The sequence below is a fragment of the Molossus molossus genome, unplaced genomic scaffold, assembly GCF_014108415.1.
Source record: "Molossus molossus isolate mMolMol1 unplaced genomic scaffold, mMolMol1.p scaffold_m16_p_4, whole genome shotgun sequence".
Lineage (NCBI taxonomy): Eukaryota > Metazoa > Chordata > Mammalia > Chiroptera > Molossidae > Molossus > Molossus molossus.
The window spans coordinates 91,461,795-91,489,448 of NW_023425377.1; the positions used below are offsets into that span (position 1 = coordinate 91,461,795).

At 35.8% G+C, this 27,654-nt stretch overlaps 1 protein-coding gene across 10 annotated transcripts in view; it reads left to right on the forward strand.

Moving 5' to 3' along the window:
• The window catches only part of NEK1 (NIMA related kinase 1), a 191,234-nt gene that overhangs the window by 61,228 nt on the left and 102,352 nt on the right, over positions 1-27,654 (forward strand). For 8 of the 10 annotated variants that reach the window (XR_004956413.1, XR_004956412.1, XR_004956415.1 and 5 more), the window contains 6 exons: positions 12,894-12,953; positions 13,213-13,272; positions 13,367-13,414; positions 13,582-13,656; positions 19,324-19,487; positions 26,784-26,886. Coding sequence is in view for 5 of the 10 variants with exons in the window: in XM_036240045.1 (XP_036095938.1) it covers positions 12,894-12,953; positions 13,213-13,272; positions 13,367-13,414; positions 13,582-13,656; positions 19,324-19,487; positions 26,784-26,886 (510 nt within the window). In the remaining 5 variants the exon portion in view is untranslated. Of the gene's footprint in view, positions 1-12,893; positions 12,954-13,212; positions 13,273-13,366; positions 13,415-13,581; positions 13,657-19,323; positions 19,488-24,772; positions 24,831-26,783; positions 26,887-27,654 lie in introns of all 10 variants that reach the window. The other 2 variants (XR_004956416.1, XM_036240047.1) reach the window with 2 other exon arrangements.

Genomic DNA, 27,654 nt, shown 5'->3' on the forward strand with positions numbered 1-27,654 from the left:
TTGACAGCAAAATCCCCTATATTGTAAACTTGTAAAGATTGTCCTCACTGTTTTTGTTCTAAAGCCTGGCTGGCCTCTGAACACACTGCTGTGCAGCTCTCTGATTTGGTGCCTGTTTCCTTCCTAATCCCTCCATACCCCAAGTCGAGGGTGGTATGAGAGAGGTGTTTTCCTTCTCATTGCCAGATTCTTTCCTGCTCCCTAACCGCCCACCCCTTCCCCAAGCTTTGCCACTTTTGCCACTAGGTTAAATCACCTGCTACCCCTTCCTGTTAGGGTCACCTGCAGGCATTCATTTTTTGAAGAGTTTGATACCTGACTCACAGTCACTCTAATCAACACTCATAATTCTTGATAATTCAGTATTCAGAAAAAATGACCCTTCTAATAGTACATGGCCTGTTATTTTCTTGGTTGTTCTCTTTCAATGATCTTGTCTCCTACCATACCTCAGAACTCCACCTGTAGTCATGTCATCTAATTGATATTATTAATGATAGCAACTATTCTGTAGTCTAAATAATAAACATCTCACTCTTTGACCACTACTTCCTATGTGTCCTGCTCATTCCTCAAAGGCTCTGCCTCCAAAACTTCTTTGTCTTATTTAGACCCATGGAACTTCCTAGTTTTTCATTGTCCATCTCCTGCAGTTTGTATGTTCTTCTTCTGGCTTAAATTCCATGTTCTCACATTATAATAATTTCTAAAATCTCAAGTCTCTTGCCCCTATTCTAACTGTTCTCACTTTAAATTTATAACCAACAATGTTAAGTGAGCACCTTCTGGCTACCCTATTGTATTTCCTCAGTCCATTTACTCTCCCATTTTCTAGATGATGATTATTTATTTATTTATTTATTTATTTATTTTTATTTATTTTTATCCTCACCCGAGGACATTTTCCCATTTTTTGTTCAGATAGAGTGGGAGGGAGGGAGGAAGAGAGAGAGAAACATCGACGTGAAAGGGACACATCGAGTGGCTGCCACCTGCACAACGAACCAGGGCGACATATCGAGTGGCTGCCACCCACACAATCAACCAGGGCCAGGGACAAACCGCAGCCGAGGTACGTGCCCTTAGCGAAGTACGTGCCCGAACCTGGGTCTCTGTGGACTGCAGGCCAACGCTCTAACCGCTGAGCCAAACCTGCCAGGGCTATTTATTTATTTTTTAATCTTCACCTGAGGACATTTTTGCATTTATCTTTATGTAGAGCGGGAGGGAGCGAGGGAGGAAGAGAGAGAGAGAGAAACATCAGTGTGAGAGAGATACATCGAGTGGTTGCCACCCACATGACCCCAACCAGGGCCAGGGACAAACTGCAACTGAGGTACGTGCCCTTAGCGGGAACCGAACCCGGGTCTCTGTGATCTGCAGCCTGACACTCTAACCGCTGAGCCAAACCGCCAAGGGCTAGATGATTATTTCTTTTTACCTTCTCCTTGCTTTTAACTTCAGGCTAATGACCTTGCTTCCCATCTCACTGAGTAAATAGAACAATTGGAAGAAAATATATCTATAGTTTTCAACACCACTTCTGTTAGTCATGTCTGTCTGAATTATTCTCCCTTTGTTTCTACTACTTTGATGATCTGTTCTCAACTATAGTCAACTCTGTTTTTTTGTTTTTTTTTTGTTTGTTTGTTTGTTTTTTGAGATTTTTTAATTGATTTTTAGAGAGAGGGAAACATCAATGTGAGAGTGAAATATCAATTGGCTGCCTCCTGCAAGCCCCAAACTGTGGATCAAGCCTGCAACCCGGCATGTGCCCTGACCGGGAATCAAACCAGCAAACTTTTAGTGCACAGGATGATGGCAACCACTGAGCCACTCTGGCCGTGTTGTGTACTGTTACTATTTTTGTCTTCTAAAGGACTTTCTTTATCTCCCATATCTCCTTCCAGCTACTACCCTGTATCTCTGCTTCCTTTAACAGCCCAACTTACCCAAAGCATTGTCTGTGCTGTCTCCCACCCTGCCTTCTCATTTTCTCTTGCTCATTCCCCCAGGGCTTTCTTGTCACAGCTGTTATGAAATAACTATTGACTGAGACATCAGTGACCTGCATACTGTTATGTCCAGAGATCAGCTGTCTTCTTCTACCTCAGCTTTGACTCACTTGATTACCCCTTACCCCTCCTTCTTTAAATATTTTCTTCACTTGAGTCCAAACTATTACATTCTTCTGTTTCTCCTCCCACCCTATTGACTGCTTATCTCAGCCTCCTTTGCAAATTCCTCATGTCCCTGACCTTTAAATGCTGAAGGGCTTAAGGTCTCAGTTTTTGGATAGCTTCCTTTTTTTTGTTCTGGACCACTCTACCTGACAACATCTATAAACACACACAAATTGATATCTTCAGCCTAGACTTCTCTCCTGAACTCCATCTCTAATTGGATTTCGAATAGGCATCACAGAATTAACATGTGTAAAACTGAACTCCCGATTCCACCCACCTCCTTCCCAAATTGTTCTTATTTCAATAAATGGCAACTCAGTCCTTTCATTTGTTCTCATCAAAACCTTTTGGACTCATCATTGACTATCCTTTCAACGAACATCACATCCTAACAACCCTGCCTTCAAAATATACTCATGGTCTGACTATTTCTCATTATTTCTATCACCACTTTAGTCCTCCCCACCCACATCTTTCACCTGGGTTATAACAGTAATCTCCTGACTGATTTCACCGCTTTCAAATGTTTGTTTTTCAGTCTGTTCTCCCTTGAGCAGCCTAAATGCTTTTACAACAAAGGTGAGATTGTTGTACTTTCCGACTTGAAAGTTCCCAGTGGCTTTTCATCTCACGCAGAGTAAAGTCAACATCCTAACAAAGGCCTGCACAGCCCTCTGATACCCTCCTTCCCTCTCTAAGCCTCATTTTCCACTCCCCCCTTGCTATTCCCAGTCCAGCCATGCTAACGAAATCTTGTTGCCCTCAAACATGTCTTGTACTTAATAGAAAGTAGAAAAATGCATTTGCACTTTCTATTCTCTTTTCCTGGAGGACTCTCCCTTGAGAAAACCATGTAGTTTTCTCCATTAGTTTCTTCAGGTCTGTGCTCAAGACCTATGAACAGAGAGAGCCTTCATTCTTGATTATCAGTATATCAAATAACAGGCATTCCTCTGCCCACACCCACAGTTCTATTGCTTTGCTTTTCTACACATTGTTGCCATCTAATGTTGTATGTATTTTTCCTTTATTTGCTTATACCATTAGAGCAGGATTTGTGTTGTTCGTTGGTTCCCGGCAGGTAGCTTAGACTTGGTCAAATCACTCAGATGTTCTTTAAAAGAATGCACAACAACCAAAATTATAGTAAAACCCTCTTTTTACAGAAGCCATTTTGTTATTCTTTTAGCAAATGGATAACTATTAAGAAACAAAACCTGGAGAGAGAAAATGGTAATGGTCAAGTCTCTTGAGAACGCTGTTTTTATTTCATAACTATTTTGTTTAGTTAGAAAGACAAGTGGTCTGCTAGAATTATTACTAGTAGAACTAAAGATACTAAAAATTAGTATAATTCCTTTGACTTCCTATTGTAACCCAAAATTTCAAATGTAAGGATCCTTAGAGCCAGGCTTACTGACATAAAAAACATATAAGGTATGTTCATAGAGAAAACATTTAATGGCCAAGTACTAACCCTACCATATAAATGTCATGCTCATGCTTGTGTATTGAAGACTTTGCAGGATTCAAACTTGCGTTCAGTATACCTTTCTCCCATAATGCTCCTAAATTTGGAGTCTGAGTTAAATCAGACTTAGCACTATTTTCTGATTACACCTGTATATACTTTTCTTTCTTGTCTTTGTTTATTATGTACCCCCTCCTCCTTCTTAAATGTTCTTCTTTTCTTTGCTGCTCTTTCTGTGTAACTAGGTACATGTCACATCGATACTGGATTATTCTGTAAGTCCTTAGAAAGCACAAAGTGAAGACCGTATTTCTTCTCAACTCCTGTAGTCCAAATAAAGAGACAAAGGCCTGAAAAAAGGCAAAAGGAGCACGTGGTGTGGTGACAGCTCACTCTGTTAGCTCTGGATTAAAACGGTGATGCTGCATTATTGTCCAGCAGACGGTTACTTTGGCAGTGTGGCTTCGATGTTTAAAGCTCTTCACTGAGCGCTCTGGCCGGGTAGCTCAGTTGGTTGGAGCGTCGTCATATGCACCAAAAGTTGTGGGTTCAATTCCAGGTCAGGGAACATGCCTAGGTTTAGGGTTATATCCCCAGGCTGGGCACATACAAAGGGCAACCGATAGATGTTTCTCTGTCACATTGATGTTTCTCTCCCTTTCTCTCTAAAATCAACGGGGTGAGGATTAAGGAAAAAAAAGTTCTTCGGTGATCTTAAGAGAGGTAGGAAACACCTCAAATATCTTTTTTTAGATAAGACCTTTCTTGTTTCTTCCCTAATTGTACCCCACCCCAAAAAGGCAAAAAAATAATTTTTTTCCTTATTTGAACTGCTTTATTAGCACCTTGTATGTATTATATTTTTTTATTAGATTGTCAGCTATCTGAAGTTAGGAACCATGTTTACACATTTATTATTGAATAAAGTGAATTACAAATCAGTAAAGCAGTATCTTTTAATATTTTAACAGCAGATAGTAGGTTTAAAGGCCAAGTAAGACCCTGCTTTTAGGTACAATCAGAAGGCCAGTGTTTTTGAAAATTTTATCACTAATGCCTGGAGGTAACTACTGCTTCAGTGTGAAGTGGTGAAGAGAAATTTGAGCAGAAATTGATCATGTATATGTCAAATTCTTGAGGTAGAAACTTGATTTTTATTAAAGTTATTTGGTTCTTGGAAGTAATTTAGTATAATATTAATCTGAAATTTTTTTCTATACAGTATTTGAATAAATGTGCTGTAGTCTTTTAGTATATTTTTGACAGTTTTATGTAATGAAAGGAAAGGAACATATTCCCAGTAGTCAAACATTGCATTTGACTTGACTTAATTTTGTTGTGGGCCTTTCTAGTTTTTATTTAGGTATATATTACTTGTACTTTTTTTTTTAAATTCTCAATATCTGAGGATATTTTTTCTATTGATTTTTAGATAGAGTGGAAGGGAGAGAGGGGGGGAGAGAGAGAGAAACCTCCATGTGTGAGAGACACATTGACTAGTTACCTCCTGCATGACCCCTACCAGGGCCAGGAATTAAACCTGCAACCCAGGTACATGCCCTTTACTGGTAATCAAACCCGAGACCCTTTGGTCCAAAGGCCAACGCTCTAAACCCTGAGACAAACCAGCCAGGGCATATTGCCTGTGTTTTTAATGTAGCTCTGATAGTGTACAGATGATTTTGTATTCTGATGTTTTTATTTAAAGTTATTAATATGCTTTCTGTAAGTTTTTATTTATTATCAGTGGTTGTATTATATTTCATTGATATGAAATCAGTCAGATCACTTTCTTATGAATGTCTTTTTTTTTTTTTTTTTTTTAATCATGCCCTGGATCAAAGTTGTTTTGGAAATGTTTTATTTCTTCTAATGAAGTTCAGTGAAATACTATACATTTAAAATAAAGATATTTCATAGACAATTCTTGAGATGTTTATTCCAAAATGGCATTTATTACAGCTACATTCATTTTAACATTTGGCTGTACACATGCAGAATCTCTGCCCTACCAAGAAATGAAACTATCATTTGGGGATGGGGTACCTTTATGTCATTAGCTCAATAAGGAATACACACTTGGGTGGACGTACAGAGATGCACTTGTCTTATCTCTTGACCAAGTTTTGGCCTGACTGAATGGGGAGGCCAGAACTCTTGGTGAGATTGGACTAAAGATATAACAGAAGGCCCCTCTCCTTTGGGCAGGATTGTCAGGTATATAATCAGTTCTTTCATATGGCTGATAGAAGCAAATAATATGTTGGTTTTGTTCACGTTTCCCTTGTTTTCGGTTAATATTAATGAGTATGCAAGAGCAGAATGTTCTGGAATTTTAAAATTTTAGTAATATTCTGAATAATGGATATTCTATCAAATATTCTGAATGACACATAAATGATTCAGATGATAGCTATTTGTTCTGGATTTCAAGTAGAGTTGTTGTCCTTAAACATTTTAGCAAATAAATATGATTTTCTAAACCAGAACAGTAAAAACTAAATAATGATCAAAACTTAAAATATCATATAGCTTATTTTAAAATATTTCACTTAAAACTTCATTTGTATGCATACAATGCAAATGTTCTTAATGCCACACAGCTGTACTTAAAAATGGTTAAATTGATACATTTTATGTGTATTTTACTACTATGAAAAAATAGAAAAAAGTCAAGAGGAAAAGAAATAAATAGAAAGAAAGAAATGTCAATCAAATAAATGTGTGAAAAGTTGCTCAAATCTAACAATTAATGGAGTTAAAGGGAAAAATATCTAAATTATTTTAAATAAGATTTTTAAAATCAGTTTTTTCCCTTGGGTTTTTACATGACTGTTTCTTTTGTAAAAAGACTTAATTTCCCCCTGAAAATCTAAAGAAGGATCTTTTAGATTTTAATGTTTTTTTTTTCTTATTTATTTTTATTAATTTATTTTTGTTACAGATTTTTTCCTTTTCTCCCCACAGACACCCTCCTCCCTATCCCACTACTCACCAAGCATTGTTGTCTATGTCCATTGGTTATGCATATCATGCATATAAGTTCTTTGGTTTACCTCATCCCTCCCACTCACCCCCGCCACTCTCCTCCAAGGTTTATCAGTCTGAACCATATTCTTTTCTCTCTCTCTCGGTCTGTTTTGTTCATCAGCTTTTTTTTGTTCATTATATTCCACAAATAAGTGAGATCATGTGGTATTTGTCTTTCTCTGATTGGCTTATTTCACTTAGCATAATACTTTCCAGGTCTCTTTATGTCATCTCAAAGGATATGAGATCTTTCTTTCTTAAAGCTGCATAATGTTCCATTGTGTATATGTACCACAGCTTTTTTTTTTTATCCTCACCCGAGGACATTTTTCCATTTTTTGTTCAGGTAGAGGGGGAGGGAGAAAGAGGAACAGAGAGAGAGAGAGAATCATCAATGTGAAAGGGACACATCGAGTGGCTGCCACCTGTACGACCAACCAGGGCCGGGGACAAACTGCAACCGAGGTACGTGCCCTTAGCGGAAACCGAACCCTGGTCTCTCTGGACCGCAAGCCGGTGCTCTAACCGCTGAGCCAAACTGGCCAGGGCTACCACAGCTATTTTTTCCACTCATCTATTGATGGACACTTGGGCTGTTTCCAGATCTTAGCAATTGTGAATTGTGCTGCTATGAACATAGGGGTACATATATTCTTTCTGATTGGTGTTTCAGGCTTCTTCGGATATATTCCTAGAAGTGGGATCACTGGGTCAAATGGCAGTTTCATTTTTACTTTTTTGAGGAAACATCATACTGTTTTCCATAGTGGCTGCACCAGTCTGCATTCCCATCAGCAGGTACTAGAGTCGCCTTTTCCCCACACACTCACCAGCACTTGTTGTTTGATGATTTGTTGATGGCAGCCATTCTGACAGGTGTGAGGTGATACTTCATAGTCCTTTTAATTTGCATCTCTCTGATGATTAGTGCCGTTGAGCATTTTTCATATGTCTCTTGGCCATTTGTATGTCCTGTTTGGAGAGCTGTCTCTTTAGGTCCTCTGCTTATTTTTTAATTGGGTTCTTTGTCTTCCTTTTGTTGAGTTGTATGAGTACTCTATCTATTTTGGAAATTAACCTCTTATCTGATGTATTGTTGGCAATTATGCTCTCCCGTATAGCGGCTTCCCTTTCCATTTTGATGCCTGATTCTTTCACTGTGCAGAAGCTTTATAGTTTGATGTAGTCCCATATATTCATTTTGTTTGTTTGTTTCTCTTGCCTTTGGTGTTGTATCAATGAAAATTCTGCTGCATGTGATGTCTGAAATTTTGTTGCCTACATTTCCTTCTGAGGTTTTTATGGATTCACAAGTCACATTTAAGTCTTTATCCATTTTGCGTTTATTTTTGTGTATGGTGTAAGGTGGTGGTCTAGGTTCTTTTTTTTTGCATGTAGCTGCCCAATTTTCCCAGCACCACTTATTAAAGAGTCTATCTTTACTCCATTGTATTCTCTTGCTACCTTTGTCAAATATTAATTGAGCATAATGTCTTGGATCTATTTTCGGATTCTCTGTTCTGTTCCATTGATCTATATGCTTGTTCTTGTGCCAGTACCAGGCTCTTTTGATTACAATGGCTTTGTAGTATAACCTGATATCCGGTATTGTGATCCCTCCTACTTTGTTCTTCTTTTTCAAGATTGCTTTGGCTATTCGGCATCTTTTTTGGTTTCATATAAACTTTTGAAGTATTTGTTCTAGTTCTGTGAAATATGTCATTTGTATTTTATTGGGAATTGCATTGAATCTATACATTGCTTTTGGTAATATGGACATTTTAATGATGTTAATTCTTCCAATTCATGAGCAATGTATGTGCTTCCACTTTTTTATATCTTCCTCTATTTCTTTTTTCAGTGTCCTGTAGTTTTCTGCAATAGGTCCTTTCTGTCTTTTGTTAAGTTTATTCCTAGGTATCTTAAATTTTTTTTTTTATCCTCACCAGAGGACAGTTTTTTATTTTTTTGTTCAGATAGAGTGGGAGGGAGAGAGAGGAACAGAGAGAGAGAGAGAGGGAGAGAGAGAGAAACATCAGCGTGAAAGGGACACATCGTGTGGTTGCCACTCACACAACCCAACCAGGGCTGGGGACAAACTGCAACCCTGAGCAAGAACCAAACCCGGGTCTCTCTGGACCACAGGCAGACGCTCTAACCGTTGAGCAAAACCGGCCAGGGCGGTATCTTAATTTTTTTGCCACAGTGGTAAATGGGATTGTTTTTTTAGTTTCTCTTTCTGTGAGTTTATTATTGGTGTATAAGAATGCTGTCAATTTCTTGATGTTAATTTTGTATCCCGCCACTTTGCCAAATTTGTTTATTGATCCTAGTAGTTTTTTTAAGGAGTTTTTAGTGTTTCATGTACAATATCATGTCATCTGCGAATAATGACAGTTTCACTTCCTCCTTTACAAGTTGGATCCCTCTTATTTTTTCTTCATGTCTAATTGCTGTGGCTAAGACTTCCAATACTATGTTAAATGAGAGTTGTGAAATTTGGCATCCCTGTCTTGTTCTGTTAAGGAAAGTGCCTTTTTTTTTGCCCATTGAGTGTTGGCTGTAGGTTTTTCATATATGAACTTTATTATGTCAAGATATGATCCCTCTATTCCCACATTGCTGAATGTTTTTATCAGAAATGGGTGCTGGATTTTGTTGAATGCTTTTTCAGCATCTATTGATATGATCATATGGTTTTTATCTTTCATTTTGTTTATGTGGTGTATCACATTTATTGAATTGCAAAGATTGTACCAGCCTTGCATCCCTAGGATGAATCCCACTTAGTCATGGTGAGTAATTTTTTTAATGTATTGTTGGATCCAATTTGCTAATATTGTGTTAAGGATTTTGGCATCTATGTTCATCAGGGATATTGGCCTGTAGTTTTCTTTCTTTGTAGTATCTTTATCTGGTTTTGGAATTAGAATTATGCTTGCCTCATAAAATGAGTTTAGAAGTCTTCCTTCTTCTTGAATTTTTTGGAATAGTTTGAGGAGAATGGGTGTTCTTCTTTGAATGTTTGGTTAAACTCCCCCACGAAGCCATCCAGGCCTGGGCTTTTGTTTGCTGGGAGATACTTGATTACATCTTCAATTTCCTTAGTTGTTATTGGTCTCTTCAAATTTTCTATCTCTTCTCAGTTCAATTTTGGGAAACTGTGTGTTTCTAGAAATTTGTTCATTTCACCTTGATTGTTCAATTTGTTGGCATATAATTATTCATAATATTTGTTAACGATCCTTTGTATTTCTGTGGTGTCAGTTGTTACTTCTCCTCTTTTATTTCTGATTTTACATGGGTCCTCTCTGTTTGTTTCTTGGTGAGTCTAGCTAAGGGTCCATCAGTCTTGTTTATCTTTTCAAAGAACCAGCTCTTTGTTTCATTGCTTTTTTGAATCGTGTTTTTAGTCTCTATGTCATTTGTTTCTGCTCTGATCTTTACTATTTCTTTCCTTCTACTTGATGTGCCTTTTCCTTTTGTTTGCTTTCTAGTTCTTAAAGTTGAGACATTGCATATTCAATTAGAAATTTTTCTGTTTCCTGAGGTAGGCCTGTAGTACTATGAACTTCCCTCTCAGGACTGTTTTTGCTGAGTCCCGTAGATTTTTTTGTTGTAGTGTGTTCATTTTCATTGGTTTCCAGGAAGTTTTCAAATTCTTCCTTGATCTCCTTGGTTTAATAATATGCTATTTAGCCTCCATGTGTTTAAATGATTTTGCTATAATTGATTTCTAGTTTCATGCCATTGTGATCTGAGAAGATGCTTGATATGATTTCAATCTTTTTGAACTCGTAGAGACTTAGTTTGTGTCCTAACATGTGGTCTATCTTTGAGAATGTCCCATGTGCACTTGAGAAGAATGTGAATTCCTCAGTTTTGGGATATAATTCTCTATAGATATCTATTCAATCCATTTGACCTAGTGCCTCATTTAGAGCCTCTGTATCCTTGCTAATTTTTTGTCTAGAGGATCTATACAGTGATGTCAGTGGGGTGTTGAAGCCCCCTGCTATGATTTAGATTTTTTAACTTAGCTTTCTATCAAGCTTAGAGATGGAAAACCATACCGCTTAATGATATTATCTTTCATTTTATTTTAATTACAAAATTTAAGCTAATTTGTATTGTTATTATTACTCAGCATATTATAAAATACTTACATGTAAAACTTTCTTTGCTTCAGTTCCTGTAATAATCAGTTATTTTTTAGACTTCTGTTAAAACAAAGGAGTGGTTAGTAAGCCACCAGAGGGCGCTCCGTGAATAAGTTTCAGTTATTTTGGCTGGGATTTTTAAAAAGAAACACAAAACATTTCTCTGTGTATGAATGTCTTATGTTACCATATTTTTCTCTTCTGTGTAGACGTAGTGTTCTGAAAATACCTCTGTGATCTCAGAGAAACACTTTGATATTTGTACTTTACAAATATTTAAGTATCTTATATGTAAGGCAACGTAGAACATAAAAAGGTGAATATAATTTATGACTTCATATAACTTAACTAAGAGTATGTAGGTGTCTTATTTAAGCATTCTCTTCTTGTTCTGCATTATTATGTAATTGATTTAAAAGCTGATCATTTATAATAAGAATCTGTAATACATTAATATTTTTATAAATTGTTTGGTGTTATGGTTCACAAATTTTGACACTGGTGCTAGAGCTGCTACATAGGAGTTACCTGTGTAACCTGTCAAAATACACAATGTAGGCCTCCAGGTCCAGAAATTATGATATAGCAACTTTTGGGGATAGGCATTTTTAAAAAATAGTTTCATTGTGATATAATTCACATGCATACAATTTATCCATTTAAAGTTTGGAATTAAATGGTTTTTAGTGTATTGTGTTGTGCAACCATCACCACATTCAATTTTAGAACATTTTTATCACACCCACTCCAGTCTTTTTCCCATTAGCATTCATTCCCCATTTGTCCCCCACCCCCATACCCCTAGGGAACCACTAATCTCCTTCTGTCTCTATATAGATTTGCTTATCCTGGATAGTTTATATAATTGGAATCATACAATATGTGGTCTTTCGTGATTAGCTTTTTTTTTACTTAGCGTAATGTTTACAAGGTGATATCATATATCCGTGTTTTAGCATGTATCAGTACTTTATTCTTTTTTATTGCCAAATAATATCCTTTGTATGGAAGGAATACGTATTTTTACAAAGCTTCTGGCTAACATTCCCCACTAGTTTAAATTTATATACATAGAACATACTATGAACTGTCAACTGTGTGTTTGTAATACTATGAAGAGCAATATCTACAGTTCTGTTATGTTCCCTTGTACTTCAGTAATAGTGCCCCCAGAGCTCTCTCTTGACTGTTTTTTTTAATCCTCACCCAAGCATACTTTTCCTTTTATCTTCAGACAGAGTGGGAGGGAGGGAAAAAGAGAGAGAGAGAGACATTGATGTAAGAGAGAGACACCGATTGGTTGCCTCCCAAATGACCCCGACCAGGGCCAGGAACCAAACCACAACCGAGACGCATGTCCTTGACTAGAATCGAACCTGAGACTGGTCCTTGGGCCAACGCTCTAACCACTGAGCAAAAGCGACCAGGGCCGTCTTGACTATTTTAAACTGTGAGTTGCTCTTTATTAGTGGTGGAAAAATTATTGTAGTGGATGAAGAGCAGGGACTTTTTAATTAATTAATTTAATTAATTGATTAATTAAGTTGGTTAATCCTCACCAGAGGATATTTTTTTCCATTGCTTTTAAGAGAGAGTGGAAGGGAGGGAGGAAGGGGAAGAGAGAGAGAGAAAGACAACGATGTGAGAGAGACACTTCAATTGGTTGCCTCCTACACGCACCCCTACTGGGCCCAGGGATCGAACCTGAAACCCAGGTACTCCATGCCCTTGACTGGGAATCAAACCCAAGACCCTTTGGTGCAGAGACTGATGCTCTAACCACTGAGCAGCACCAACCAGGGCAGAGCAGGGACTTTTTAAAAACTGATAGAATGAAAACAGAATCTACTAAACACAGTAAAGGTATTTTATGAACCTTTGGGAGTGTGTGTGTGTCTTTACTGGGTTTGGATGTGAAATATATTTCTTATTGTGGGTTACTTTTAAGCAGAGCTTGAAGGCTAGTGTTCTTTAAGTATATCAATATAGAAAACAAATGCAGATAACAAATCCTTAATCTAATTTGTAGTTTTACTTTTTGTCCAGGCCCATCAAACTCCATTGAAGAAAGTGAATCCTGGAGAAGAAAGGAGGAAAATGTTTGAGGTATAAAGACATCTGTCTGCTTATTTTAAAGCTTTGCAAAAATAATTATAAGAAACAAAAGCTATAGAAAACCTCCAAACCTTTCCTCCTTATTTCTTTAAAAAAAAAAAAAAATCTTTAACATGTATCTTTTTGTTTTGTTTTGTTTTGCTTTTTAATACCTCCCTGGGCATACCTCTACCATTGGTGTGCTAACTTTCCTGATGAAACTAGAAAGGTAAAAATAATTATTGATAAAAGTGTTCTTTTTTTATTTAAGGATGCAACAAGAAAGAGAAGGTTGGAATTTATTGATAAAGCAAAGAAACAAAAAGATCAGGTAGTTTTTTTGCTCTTATATTTCTTCCCTTGCCAAGCTGGAGATCATAATAGTGTCAAGAGTTCTAAGAAGTTTGTCTTTAAAAATGTTACAGATTAGTTTAATGAAGGCTGAACAGATGAAAAGGCAAGAAAAGGAAAGGGTAAGAGGATAACTCATCTTTCCATGGCGTATTCCACTCTCCCCACAGACACTTTTTTTTTTTAAAGGAAGAACACTGATTTCCATTTCATTACTAAATGTATTTTACATATTTTATATTAAATACTTGAAATGGTGTTTTGTTTGTTTGTTTCTTTTTCTTGAAAGTTGGAGAGAATAAATAGGGCCAGGGAACAAGGATGGAGAAACGTGCTAAGTGCTGGAGGAGGTGGTGAAGTAAAGGTAGGCATTTGATACCAATATGGTTATACTGCTGCCACGTTTTTTCTAGTTTCACCTTGCGCTTTAAACTGTATTTAATTGGCTTTTTTCTGGTCTACATTTACGTTTTATTAAGAATTCTTCAGCATCTATTATAAATTCTTGGTTTTTCTGCACTTATTTGATACATAACTTGTGTGGATAACTAACATGTGACACTCGTTAAAATTGCTTTAAAAGTTTGATTTAAGGCTGTGATACACTATTTCTGCCATAGGAAGTAACATCAAATACAATATGTCACACCTTTGCCTTAAACCTCTGTAGCTTCATGTAGCCTCAAAGATTGAGTTTTCAGGAGACCTGTATTAATCTGGCCCCCACCAGTCTCTCTAGGCCTGTCTCTACCCACTCCCTCCCACACACGGTGTGCTCTAGTCATGCCCAACTGAAGACCACCCCTGTCATTTCCTCACTGTGTGTAGTCTCCTGAATTTTGTCTTTGCATGTATGTTTCTCTTTATTTGCCCACCTCCTTACTCTCACTCCCACCTCCAGCCTTAAATAACCAACTACGTAGCTATCCATTCATTAGTTATTAAATAACCAGTTACTAGCTAACAGTTTGCCTAGACCTGTTAATTCAAACATTTTCTTTGGATAGATCCAGACTATATAACTTTATGTAAATTACTTAAGTTTTATGAGTCTCAAATACTTCATTTTAAAAAAGTGGGGTTTTTTTGTTTCTTTTTTTTTTTTTCAAGAACAGTGCCTGGAGCTTGGCTAGAAAGGTCTCATGATAATGTCCTGCTTCTTTCTCTGTTCTGCCAATCTTTACATTGCATTTCCTCTTTGTTCTTGTAGCATCCTTTACATATCTTCGTAGACGGAAATCTAAGATGACCCCCAAAATGTCTAACCCTTGGTGTGCACACCTTGTATTTTTCCTCCCCTTGAGTATTGGTGGAACTTGTGACTGTGGTGGCAGAGCAGCCCCTTAATTAGGTTTTATCTTATGGCAGTGGTGATGGGCTAATTGATAGTCACTCCTGTGATTACGTTAACATTTTATAAGATTCCCTCATGGCAGCCTGGAAAGAGAGAATAAAGTTAGAGATATGCTTCTGCTATCCTGGAAAAAAGCAAGCTTTTACACAGCAAGGAAGTTAGATTGTCTCTTGGAGTTGGTAGTGGTCTCTGGCCAACAACTAGCAAGAAAAGGGTGACCTTAACTGTTACATCTACAAGAACATAATTCTGCCAAGAACCAGCGAGCCTGGAAAAGGACCCAAGCCTCAAATGAGAATTGCAGCTCTGCCTGACACCTTGATTTCTGCCTGGTGAAATCCTAATCAGAATACCCAGGTAACCGTACCCAGACTTCTAAGCCAGGGAAACAGTGAGATAATACATGGATATTGTTTTAAGTTGTTAAGTTTGTGAACATTTGTTTGTGGTCATTGTGGTCACAGCAGTGAACATGAACACATTATTATTCCTCTGTATTGTAATTTTAATTTGTATCATCTAGTTAACATCTTTAAACTTTGAATTCCCCTGATCCAAGCTTATTAAACTTGGTATTTAGGTGCTAGATAGATGTTTTTCAAGTTGAAGTGATTGCCATTCTTACTTATTTCTTTTCTTCAGAAGTTATGATACTAATAATAGTTTGCTTTGTCTGTTTTATGCAGACATATATGTTCTGTCCTAGCTTTCTTGATTTGTTTTTCAGCCTTTTGAGATACACAAGTTTTTTTATATTACGTATGAGTAATACAGTAAGAGTCACTTTTTCTAACTTTGTATTAGTATAGACTTATACAATCTGTAGTAACACAATTTTACTTAAAATTTTTACTTTGGGCCCTGGCAGGTTTGTCTCAGCGGTTGGAGCATCAGCCTGTAGACCAGAGAGTCCCGGGTTCAGTTCCTGCTAGAGGCACATACCAAAAAAAAAAAATTTTTTTTACTTTATTATTTTTGTATTGTATTATCTACTTTACTATGAAGTACAGCTTATTACCTCCTGAATGATAAGGAATGACTCAGAATTTGAACCATTCTAAAATAACTAACCTCCTATCTTCTCTGATTGGAAAGTAAAAACTTACCAAAGTATAGGCCCCCAGATATTGTCATGCATTATATATCAAGTCCATAATTAATGTTGAGAATTTGATTATTTTTCTTCTTTTTTGTATGTCTTCTTCTATGCAACAAAATATATTTTTTCATTGTGATGTCTAAATCTGTATTTAATCCTAAAGTCCAGTTTTACCAGTGTTGTTTGATGACTAATTGAGACAATTTTCCCACAGTTAGATAGTACGTACTGAACAGATTTCTGCTTCACTTTATAAATGCCATAATGCTGTCATTGATCATTAATAAAGTAATTTATTTGCCCTAACAACATTTCTCATGACTCTAATTCTATGTTAGTTTCTGTGCTTATTCCCCATGGGGATCGAAATATTTAACTCCTTAGGCTATTTGATCCCCCCCTTTTATTGATTTTAGAGAGAGAGGAAGTGAGAGGGGGTGAGAGAGAAACATCAATGAGAGAGAACATCGATTGGCTACCTCCTGCATGCCCCCCACTGCGGATTGGGCCCACAACCTGGGCATGTGTCCTGACTGGCAATCGAACCAATGACCTCCTGGTGCATGGATCAGTGCTCAGACACTGAGCCACACCAGTCGGACTTAGACTATTTGATTTCTGAACGGTTGATAAGTACCTGGAGGCTCAATATAATGTGAATCAAATTAAGGAAACCCCCAAAATAAAGATGAAACAAAAACTAAATATTAAGGATAGTATTTCAAAATTAACATTATTATTATATACCTCTAAGACGTTATTCACAGTATAAATAACAACTATCTTTGATTATTTAATATCTGCAAAATTTGGGACATTGTTGCTTTATCCATTTTTGATGTATCTCTTATGAATGTGTTTTTAGAAAAATTATGAAATAGTCCACATATGTAGTTTGATCGTGTGGTAATCATAATATGTAAAAGGTGTTATCTGTTGTTTGAAAATATATTGGAATACTATTCAGCAATAAAAAAGGAGTAGGCTATTAATACATGCAACAACATGGAACAATCAAAACATTATACTGAGTAAAAGAAGCCAGACATAGGAGTACACATTGCATGATTCCATTTATATGAAATTATAGAAATGGCAACTCTAATTTATATTACAGAGCAGATTAGTAGTTGCTGGAGTAGTTATTGGCTTCAAAGGAAATGAGGGGACTTGCTGGGGAAATGGATATGCTTTTTTTTTTTTCTTATACTCACCCGAGGACATTTTTTCATTTTTTGTTCAGATAGAGTGAGAGGGGGAGAGAGAGAGAAACATCGACGTGAAAGGGACACATTGAGTGGCTGCCACCCGCACAACCCAACCAGGGCCGGGGACAAACTGCACCGAGGTACATGCCCTTAGTGGGAACCGAACCTGGGTCTCTCTGGATCGCAGGCCAATTCTCTAACCGCTGAGCCAAACTGGCCAGGGCTGGATATGCTTTTGATAGTGGTAGTGTCTGCACTCATGGATACATTTGTCAAAATTCATCAACCTATGTATATATTTGGTGAATTAGTGATTTTTAAAAGATTGTATTGCTTCAGAATTCTAGTATAGTATTTTCAACATTATTTTGAGTATGGGAATCTTCAGAGATGTTTACATTTTTATGTTTTCATACTTTGTTAAAGGAAAACATTAAAATACTCAAAGTCAAGTTAAGATGATATTAGCACCAGACTAAACTCAAAGCATAAACACTGTCATGGGAGATGTGCTTACCTGTTACCAGCATTCTGATTCTTGCCTTGAGATCTGCACTTTGGAGATGTGTGTGAGGGACACCTGGATGGAGTTTCCTGTCTAGTTATCTTACCTATTTCTAGCAAGTTTGATCTGTTGATATTCAAATATCTTTAATCCGTTATCTGTGTTTATCTTGAGCTGATAGTTTTAAAAACTACACTTTCTTATAATAGCATATGCAACCTAATTCTATCTCGTTGGGCACACTGAAGTTACTTTTATTTGATTCTAATATTTCTATTTGTATCTTTTCCTAACCAGACCTCTTCCTTAAGATGTTACCACCTAGAAGCTCTTTTTCCTTTACTGTCAGTATTCTGGATTCTGTTCTCATCACATCACAAAAAAAATGTGTTTTTTAAAAATATTGCCACTCAACTTCAGTCATAGCATTTTGTCTTTTTAGTGCTCGCGACTTCTGCATTTGAGGTCACTGATTTCCTCATCTCAGTGAACTTTTCCACTATGACTTCTGTAACATTATATACACATTTCTTTTTAACTCTAACCCGTTTCTGATATCTCTATTTTCTAACTATGAGTTTTCTATGTGCTTGGGTGTCAGAGGTAGCTTCCTTATGTTTTTTGCCTTTATCCTTTGTCATTCCCACAAAGAATCCAGAACTCCCTTAAAAGTATTTACTTTTTAATTGATTTCCTTTATTTCTAGGCCTCTTGGCTTGGTGTCAGGGTAACAAGCCTTCTAATTAGTCCTCAACCTTGTTCTAGCTCTTATTCCTGCTTATCATGCATAATTTGACTTACTGAACTTCTTAAAAACTGTTTTTGTATGCTACCCTATTAGAAAGTTTTTATAAATGCATTCTCTTGTTGTTTATTATATGAACTCAAACACCCAGGTTTGATAATAGGTAGGCACACCAACTCTTCATGACCAAGCTTAATGCTCTCTGTTTGCCTTCCTTCTAATTATGTTTGTCTTCTTAATTCCTCCCACTACAGGCAACACCCAAATATATATATATTGCTTATTTGTGCTTTAATACCCTGGCTCATATGCTCATATTTAATCAATCTTTCTTTCTTTCTTTCTTTCTTTCTTTCTTTCTTTCTTTCTTTCTTTCTTTCTTTCTTTCTTTCTTTCTTTCTTTCTTACATTGCTTTCCAGGCTGGGTTGAACAATATATTTTTCCAGTGTTTTTTCTTTAATTTTTAGGGATTTTTACTTCTGACAATTTTTTTTTCTTTTTTGTGAATTTGCTCAGTACCTACTGCTTTAGAGTGTGCCTAATACCATTCATTTGCCACAGGCATGAAATGTTGTTCTAGTTTTGTGTTTAGGGACGGATATGATGTTTTGCTTCTTTTATTTATACCTAGAGAATGTTTCAGTGGTGTTTATATCTTCATTGCTTGTTGAATGGAAGAATTTGGGGTATGCTAAATACCATATGCAAATGTTTTTGTTAAATATAATTTTGAGTGTTACAAAAGCAAGCTCTGCTTTACTTATAAGCTATACGTATTTAAACTTAATAGAATAGGATCACATAAAATGTATACTAGAATCTTGTTTCAAACCTGTTAATTAAGACCAGATTTTTTTTCATATTTATATGAATTTAGTGACATTTTATATTTTTGTTATGTTAAATTATACTTAATCATTAGTAACAAAGTATACTACTTTTTTATTGTTAATGTTTATAAAATAGTAGGAAGACATTTTCCTTTAGGCTATATGTTTATTAATATTTTCAAATTGCTTTTTAAAAGTCAAGTGTTGAAATTTTTTTTCTTTTGAGAATAGTATAGGCATTTTAGGCATGAAATAAACATGTGAGAGCTCTTTTTATTTTCATTCCTAGGCTACCTTTTTTGGCAGTGGAGGGGCTGCGGCTTCACCATCTTTTTCTTCTCGAGGACCATATGAACACTATCATGCTATTTTTGATCAAATGCAGCAACAAAGAGCAGAAGATAATGAAGCTAAATGGAAAGGACAAATTCATGGCCGAAGGCTTCCAGAAAGGTAGGGCTATGTTCTGTACAAGTTGCTTATGCTTTGCTTCAGAGAAAGTAATAAAAGTCATTGTGCATATTTACCTACAAAGGAATGTCACCTGGAGTACATCCAGGATTTCCCAATTGGGCTGTAGTTCATCACTATTTCTCTAATGCTGATGCTATTAGAAAAACTTCAAAGAGATTGGAGGCAGTGTCTAAACAAGCCAATGCAAACAGGTTAGACTAAGATAATTCATAAATTCATCCTTGTGTGTAATTTTGTCTTATGTCAGGTCTAGCTTAGTATCTATACTTTGTGAATGTTTTCTCCATTGATTTCATTGACTATTTTTGCCTTCTGAGTGCAGTAATTTTCTCAGGTACAAATTTGGCCTTTGATTAGGCAAACATGTAGCTCATCAACTCAGCCTAATTTTTATAGCTTATGTATATGTTATAGGCTGAATGTACTATTTAAAGGAACATGTGATAACTTTGAGCTAACATATGGTTGTAATCACTTCATCCACTTGCTTTAAATAAATCAGAATATATTTAAATGGAATCACACTTTATGCAAAACTACAAAGCATGCTATTTTTTGTCTTTCTTTTCCTCATCACTTAGAACTCCACTTTTCTCTTTGTTGTTTTGACTTGTTTTCTTTTCACATTCATTTGTGATTTATGGCTATGATCTTGTTTATCATATTCTTTCTTTACTTCCATTGAATTAATTTAATATGGTAGCAGTGAGTAGTTTTAATTTATATAGTTCCTTTTTTCTTAAGTGTGCACACATGTTTTCTTTGACATTCCTATTTCTTTTATAAAACATTTTGGTTTTCAGAATATCATTTAGTGAAAATTAGGGTACATTGCCTTCTCCTTGTCATCTTAAGGAGAATATTTTTGAGTATAATAAAAACCTTTATGATCCTCTAATTAGAAGAGATGATTAAAAGGTAGTTGAGCAGAGGTAAATAATTGAGGTGAATATAAATTAACATTATGAGTTATATACAGAAGCCTGAAGTGATAAGCTAATTGTAGATTCTCCATTTTTGAGAGAGGAAGGCTATAAAGACTCATATATAAATGTATATTTTTAATGAGATGGCCAAGCAAATTTTATGTGTGGATTTTATCCTCTGGTGGTATTGCTCGTTCTAGTGTATAACAGCTTTGGCTTTATTTTGTTCTTGGTTTTTTTTTTTCTTTTAATATAGAAGACAATAAAACCCCTCTAGATATAAAAACAAGACAAAACAAAAAAATAAATCCTCACCTGAGGATATTTTTCCATTTTTGTTCAGATAGAGTGGGAGGGAAAGAGAGGGAGAGAAAGAAAAACATCGATGTGAGAGAGGCATATCTACTGGTTGCCTATTGCACGACCCCACCAGGGCTGAGGATGAACCACAACCAAGGTATGTGCCCTTGACTGGAATCAAACCTGTGACTCATTGATCCATGGGGCCAATGCTATAACCGCTGAGCCAAACCGGCCAGGGCTGTTTTGTTTTCTTTTAATCATATCTTCCTAAAATAAGTATGTATAGTGTAAAGAAAATAGGGAAAACTATGTTATGCTTTTTTACGCTGTTTATCTTCCAGAATGTTTCTTGGTTCTTCACAGTAAAATAACAAATAGCCCTGGCAGTTTTTGCTTTGTGGTTAGAGCATTGGCCCAAGGACCAAAGGATCATGGATTCGATTCCAGTAGGGCACATAGCTGGGTTGCAGGTTCAATCCCTGGCCCTGGTCGCAGTTGTGCGGGAGGCAACTAATCAGTGTGTCTCTCTCACATCGATGTCTCTCTCTCTCTCTCTTTCTCTCTCTCTCTCTCCCTCCCCTCCTCTCTCTCTCTCCCCCTGCCCCTCCCTTCCACTCTATGTAAAAATCAATGGAAAAGTATCAGGCGAGGATTAACAATAAAATAAAATAAGCCCTACCAGTGTGGCTCACTGATTGAGCACCAACCCATACACCAAGAGGAAATTGGTTTGATTCCTGGTCAGGGCACATGCCCAGGTTGTGGACCTAATTCCCAGGGGGGGCATGCAGGAGGTGGCCAATTGATGTTCTCTGTCATTGATGTTTCTAATTCTCTCTCCATCTCCCTTACTCTATCAATAAAAATCAATAAAGAAAAAAAAGTTAAATAAAATAAAATGACAGCCTAGCCAGTGTGGCTCAGTGTTTTGAGCATCTTCTCATGGCCTGAGAGGTCTCAGTTCTATTACTGGTCAGGGCACATGCCCGGTTTGTGTGCTTGATCCCTAGTAGCAGGCATGCAGGAGGCAGCCGATCAATGTTTCTCTGTCACATTAATGTTCCTATTTCTCTCTCCCTTCCTCTTTCTCTAAAACATAAATATAATGACAAATAATGGGCTACATTGGGCCATTTGCATCAATCTCCTGTTATAACCTTGAAATGTTTACATGTACAGGGTTGGGCAAAAGTAGGTTTACAGTTGTAAGTTTGGGAAACGGTTAATTATCGGAACTTGCATGCCTTTTTTCATATGAACAACTGTAAACCTACTTTTTCCCACCCCTATATTTATACTTGAGTGTCAGATATTCTTTTTTTTTTAATCCTCACCTGAGCATATTTTTTCTTTCTTTTTTTTTTTTTTCAGATAGTGGGAGGGAGGGAGAGAGCGAGAGTGAAAGGAAGGGAAGGAGTGAGACGAGAAACAAACATCGATGTGAGAGAGACACATTGATTGGTTGCCTCCTGCAGGACCCTGACCAAGGCCAGGGATCGAACTGCAACCAAGGTACATGCCCTTTACTGGAATTGAACCCTCAACTCTTTGGTCTGCAGGGCGACACTCCAACCACTGAGCCAAACCAGCCAGGGAAAGTTTCAAATATTCTTAAATGGCTGTGTATCTCAGTTACCTCTTCCATGATGCCATACCTTCCATTCAGTCTTTTTTTTTTAGCATCAGATATAGTTTCAACATTTTAATTTTTCATTTTTTAAATCATTATTGGTTGTAGGTTTATTTATCATTTTATTTGTATCAACTTTGGTGGGCTTAGCTGTACTCAAACATATACTTTTTTTTTCTGTTGCATTGGCATTATTCTTGACAATATATATTATTTATGGAACAATTATTATATACCAAGTTGTATTCACTCATCACAGCAACCTTTTGAATTAGATCTTAAAGATGAAGAATTAGTACTTACAGAGATTTGAAACTTGTGCATAATCAGGTAGCTAGTAAGTGTCAGTTGGCATTTAAACCAAGTCTATCTGGCTGGAGACTTCAGCTCCGTAAACATTGTTATAAACATTTCTCAGCTTCTTGAGATACTATTAGTAAACAGTTGATCCTTAAACAACACAGGTTTGAACTGTGCAGGTCCACTTAAACATGGGATTTTTTTCAATGCATTTACAAGTTGGCCCTCTGCATCCCCAGGTTTTGCAACTGTACATTCACCCAACCTTTGATCAAAAACAGTATTTTTCCATCTGTGGTTGGGAATTCACATATGCATAGGGCTGGCTTTGTGCATTGTTTCACACCATTTGATATAAGGGATTTAAGCATCTGGGGATTTCAGTACCTGCAGGGAAGGGAGAGGTCTGGAACCAATCTCCCATGGAAACCAAAGGATGACTGTAATCTGTATGTCACTGTCACTCCTCATCAGTTCTTTTCCCTGATTCTAACGGAATCAGCAAACACATCTAGTCATCTAAGACTTCACATTCTTTTTTTCTTTTAGTTCAGATCGCCCATAAATACCATTCCTTATTTATGGAATTCTTTTTGCTCTTCCCTTAACAGTAACTTTGGCCGGTTCAACTTAATGCTTATATCAATTTCTAAACACTTCTTCAATTAGCTTTTTTTTTTTTTTTTTAAGACTATCTTTTCGAACAGGTTTAGGTTCACAGCAGACTTGAGGGAGAAGATTCAGAGCTTTCCCATATATTATCCCTGTCCACATAGCCTTCCCCATTATCAACATCCCCACCGGAGTGGTACATTTGTTACATCTGATCAACTTACATTGTTAGCATTTTAATATTGGAAACTCAGCCATGTAAGACCATTAGTAAGAAAACTATTATATTGGGTACCTCTTAACTTGTGTTTTACAGTGCTTTTACTTTTCCAAGTCTTTTCCTCTGTATTGCTTTATTTAATTTGAGTAAAGCTGACTACAGTTCTATTTTATCAGGTAGACATTATGCCACTTAAACAGAGGAGGAAGCTTAATGAATAAACTCTATATCCTTCTTTTCATCTTATTAACCCTATACTACCCTAGTTCCTCTGTCTTAAACCATATTGACTCATTTTTCATTTCCCATTATTTCTGCTACCTAGATTTCTGCCTATTTTTATGTTGTCTTTATCTCATAAAACAATACATTTTTAGTCAGCCTTCAAAAATTTTAAATTTTTCTCAGAAAAGAATTTGAGCCATGGATATTAGGTACCTTACCCAGATCTTGCCATTGATTCATGTATTTGTAATAAGAAAAGGAGAAAAACCCTGGCCGGTTTGGCTCAGCGGTTAGAGCGTCGGCCTGTGGTCCCGAGAGACCCGGGTTCGGTTCCCGCTAGGCATGTACCTCGGTTGCAGTTTGTCCCCGGCCCTGGTCGGTCGTGTGGGTGGCAGCCACTCGATGTGTTCCTTTCACATCGATGTTTCTCTCTCTCTGTTCCTCTCTCTGCCTCCCACTCTACCTGAACAAAAAATGGAAAAATGTCCTCGGGTGAGGATAAAAAAAAATAATAATAATAAAAAAAGAAAAGGAGAGAAAATAACTTACTCCTTTTTTTTTTCTTGTGACAAGATGAAAAAAGAAGTTTGTTTTAGAATAATTTTAGCCTATTTTAATGTCTGTATTTTACTTTCCAAATTCTTAATTTCTTACTATATATTTGTAGCTTATATAGGTTTATATTCTCATTCCTTTATTATTAATGTAGATTAATGTTTTACTGATTTAAAGTGGTATAATTTTGAAACACAAAAGATAGACTATTTAATTGGTCTAAAATAGAGTATGCACATATGAATTCTTAGTAATGTTTAATGAAAAGAATACCTCTTAATAAGTAAATTGACTGTTTCCTCTTTATCCCCATGAGCCTAGCACCCATATAGTTTGTACCCACAGTGTAGCACAGTTTTATTTTGGAGAGGAATAAAAATATGAGTATGGGTTCTTTTTTTTTTTTTTGTATATATGAAGTAGCAAGCAGAAATGCATGAGAAAGATAAATTGAATCTTTATTAATAAGATGTATTATTCTGATTGATTTTAGCATGTTGAACCAACTTTGCATTCCTGGAACTCTGTTTTACATCTTTATATTTTCAAAGGCAAGCATAATATTGACAAATTGCTGACTCTTAATAAGTATTTAATAAATTACAGGGAAAAAAGAATTAGTGTTAAGCAAAGATCACTACAGGTTTTGAGTTTGTGATTGAAAGCAGACAGTTATGTAAACCTGCTTATTTAAGTCAGTTTAGGAGAAGACTATTTAGTGAAGCATATAAATAAATACAGCAGGTAGTATATAAATATAAGCAGTGTGAAAAGTCTATCAATCAAAGCTATAATACATATGACCAGATTTTAAGCAAAATAATTCTGTGCAACTGTTGTATTGACATATGTCAATTGGAGGTTCAGGCTGACAAACACTAGGCATAGTATCTTAGGATGGAAAATCAAACACATTTTACTTCTGTAAAGATTAAAAAAGGAAGTTGATGCAATCAGGACACACAACAGAGAGATTAGAAATTTTATCTAATTACAGATGGTGATGTAAGTTTTCCAAAAGAGCTTTAACAGTAGACCTATAATTTCAGTAGACGTGTCTGAGCATCATAACCTCTGAAATTTTGTCTGCCCTTTCCAGGCCCAGCTTTATATAAATGGGGCTATAGCAGCCAGGATACAGCCTTGCCTGGATATATGAAGGACATATGTTGCATCCAGACCAGATGTACCTTATTAATCTCAGAGCTATACAGTGCAGAGTATGACTGATAGAGGATAGCACATGTGCACTACAGAGGCATAAACACATTTCTCCTTCTTTATTCTTAATCTCAGACTATCATGACTTGAGTGGAGTGTATTTCTGAATTTGGTAATGTGGGACTAGATTAAAATTTAGCTACCTAGACATATCTGAAAGTCATAATAAAAGGCTCTTAACCAGCTTTAGAGATTATCTAATTCTAGAAAATTCCAATCATGGAAATTTCACAAGAATCTGTTTTAAGCACCACATAAGGTAAATGAACTTTAGAGCATGCTCATTCATAATTTTGTACTGGAACAGATTTTAAGTTTCAACAGCTTGATTTTCTTTCTAAAATATTTTTATGTTTCAGTTAGTAGTTAACAAAACGTGTAAAAGAAATGATTATTTGGTACATAAAAATTAAAAGTGTTCAAACCTGTTGGAAGACAGAAAAGACATTATTGCATGTATTTTTCAGAGAATGACTTAGTTATGGTCCTATAGAAAGGCTGTAGGAATTTTGTATGCTTTAGTAGCCAATATCCAAGTAGAAGCATAGGCAATAACTTGTTCATCTTTGTTCCTCCAGAATTAACTGGAGTTGATATTATATGAGTTCTATGATTACTGGGGCTGGGTTGTATTTATATTTGTCTCCTATCTTAGCATGGTAATAGTCACTATATATATATTTGATGTTTAAGAAATGTTTGTTATTGGTATTTGTTATTTATAGTCTAGACTCAACATGTTTACATTCTTCAGTAATCGTCAGAGAAAGATATAGAAATAAAATTGGAAAAGATTAAAACAAATAGGCCTTGCTTTTTACTATATTTTTGAGATTTCACACAAATAAAATTTTTATTCTTTTCCTTCATTTTTGAAATTGCTACTATACTGCTTTAATTTCACTTTAATACTGATTAAAGAAAGATCTTAGATATATTTTATACTGAGTTTTGAAATAAGCTTAACTACTTGGAAGCTATTGAAATTCTTCTGTAATTAAGTATAGTCTAAAATAATTTATATGTCTATAAGTAGAATAGATTTAATAAATGTAAGAGTAACCTTGTTAAGGAGCAGTATAGATTTTACTTCTATTTAGAACAATAATTTGATTTAAATAGTAGTTACTAATATATATGTAGGTATTTCATCATTACAGAGGAAGGTTTTATTTCATATCAGCCTTTCTTCATATACAAAGAAAATATTTAGAATAATTTTAACTTTATGGAATATTTAATGTTCCGAATTTCTGACTTTGCCATTTGTCTGCATTATTCAGGCAAAGGGGGCAGCTAGCAATGGAAAGAGCTAAACAAGTAGAAGAGTTCCTACAGCGAAAATGGGAAGCCAGGCAGAATAAAGCTCGAGCCGAAGGACATATGGTATGATTTTTTTATTTTGAGGTTTCTGAACATGTTAGTATTCAAAGTGATGGTCTGAAATAAGGTAGGTATAAATGAAAAGAACTGTTATCTTTTACAAACATTTCCTCTGAACATTTGCAGAGTGTAAAGTTGTGATATATCTTAACTTATTTAACCCTTCTTCTGCTATATCTTTTATACCAAGGGTAAAATTCTATTCTTGGTTTAATTAATTGGAAATAAGTTCATAGCTGTATCTTTCCTTTAAAAAGAATTGAAGTAGGTATAGCAACCCAGGTATTTATATTGAATGGATTAGTTAATACATTATTACTCATTTTATTTCCCCATATGCTCTTGATTTTAAATACTTTTGTAATAGAGAATGTAAAGAAAAATGGGAAATAAATATTTACTCAAAAGCCAATTAGAAACTAAAAGTACATTAATAGTTTGACTTATAAAGGTGCAGAAATGCCTTTTGACATTTTGTCCACAGAACAACTGAAGGTTGTTTCTCTCAGCTCAGTACCCTATGAAGCATCATGTTCACATAGGGAAATAGGTCAATTATATGGTAACATATTTTGATTAGACTTATATCTACTCTAAGTTCATAAGTGGTATCTTTGTGAGTTAATGCAATTATTCCAATTTAGGATATATATTTTTAAAATATGTCATAAAAAGATAGCTAGATTTTTTAATGGTTACCCTTTCAACAAATAATATGTTTCTCTAATGTCTGGAATTAATCTGTATTTGTATACTTCCTGTAGATGGTGG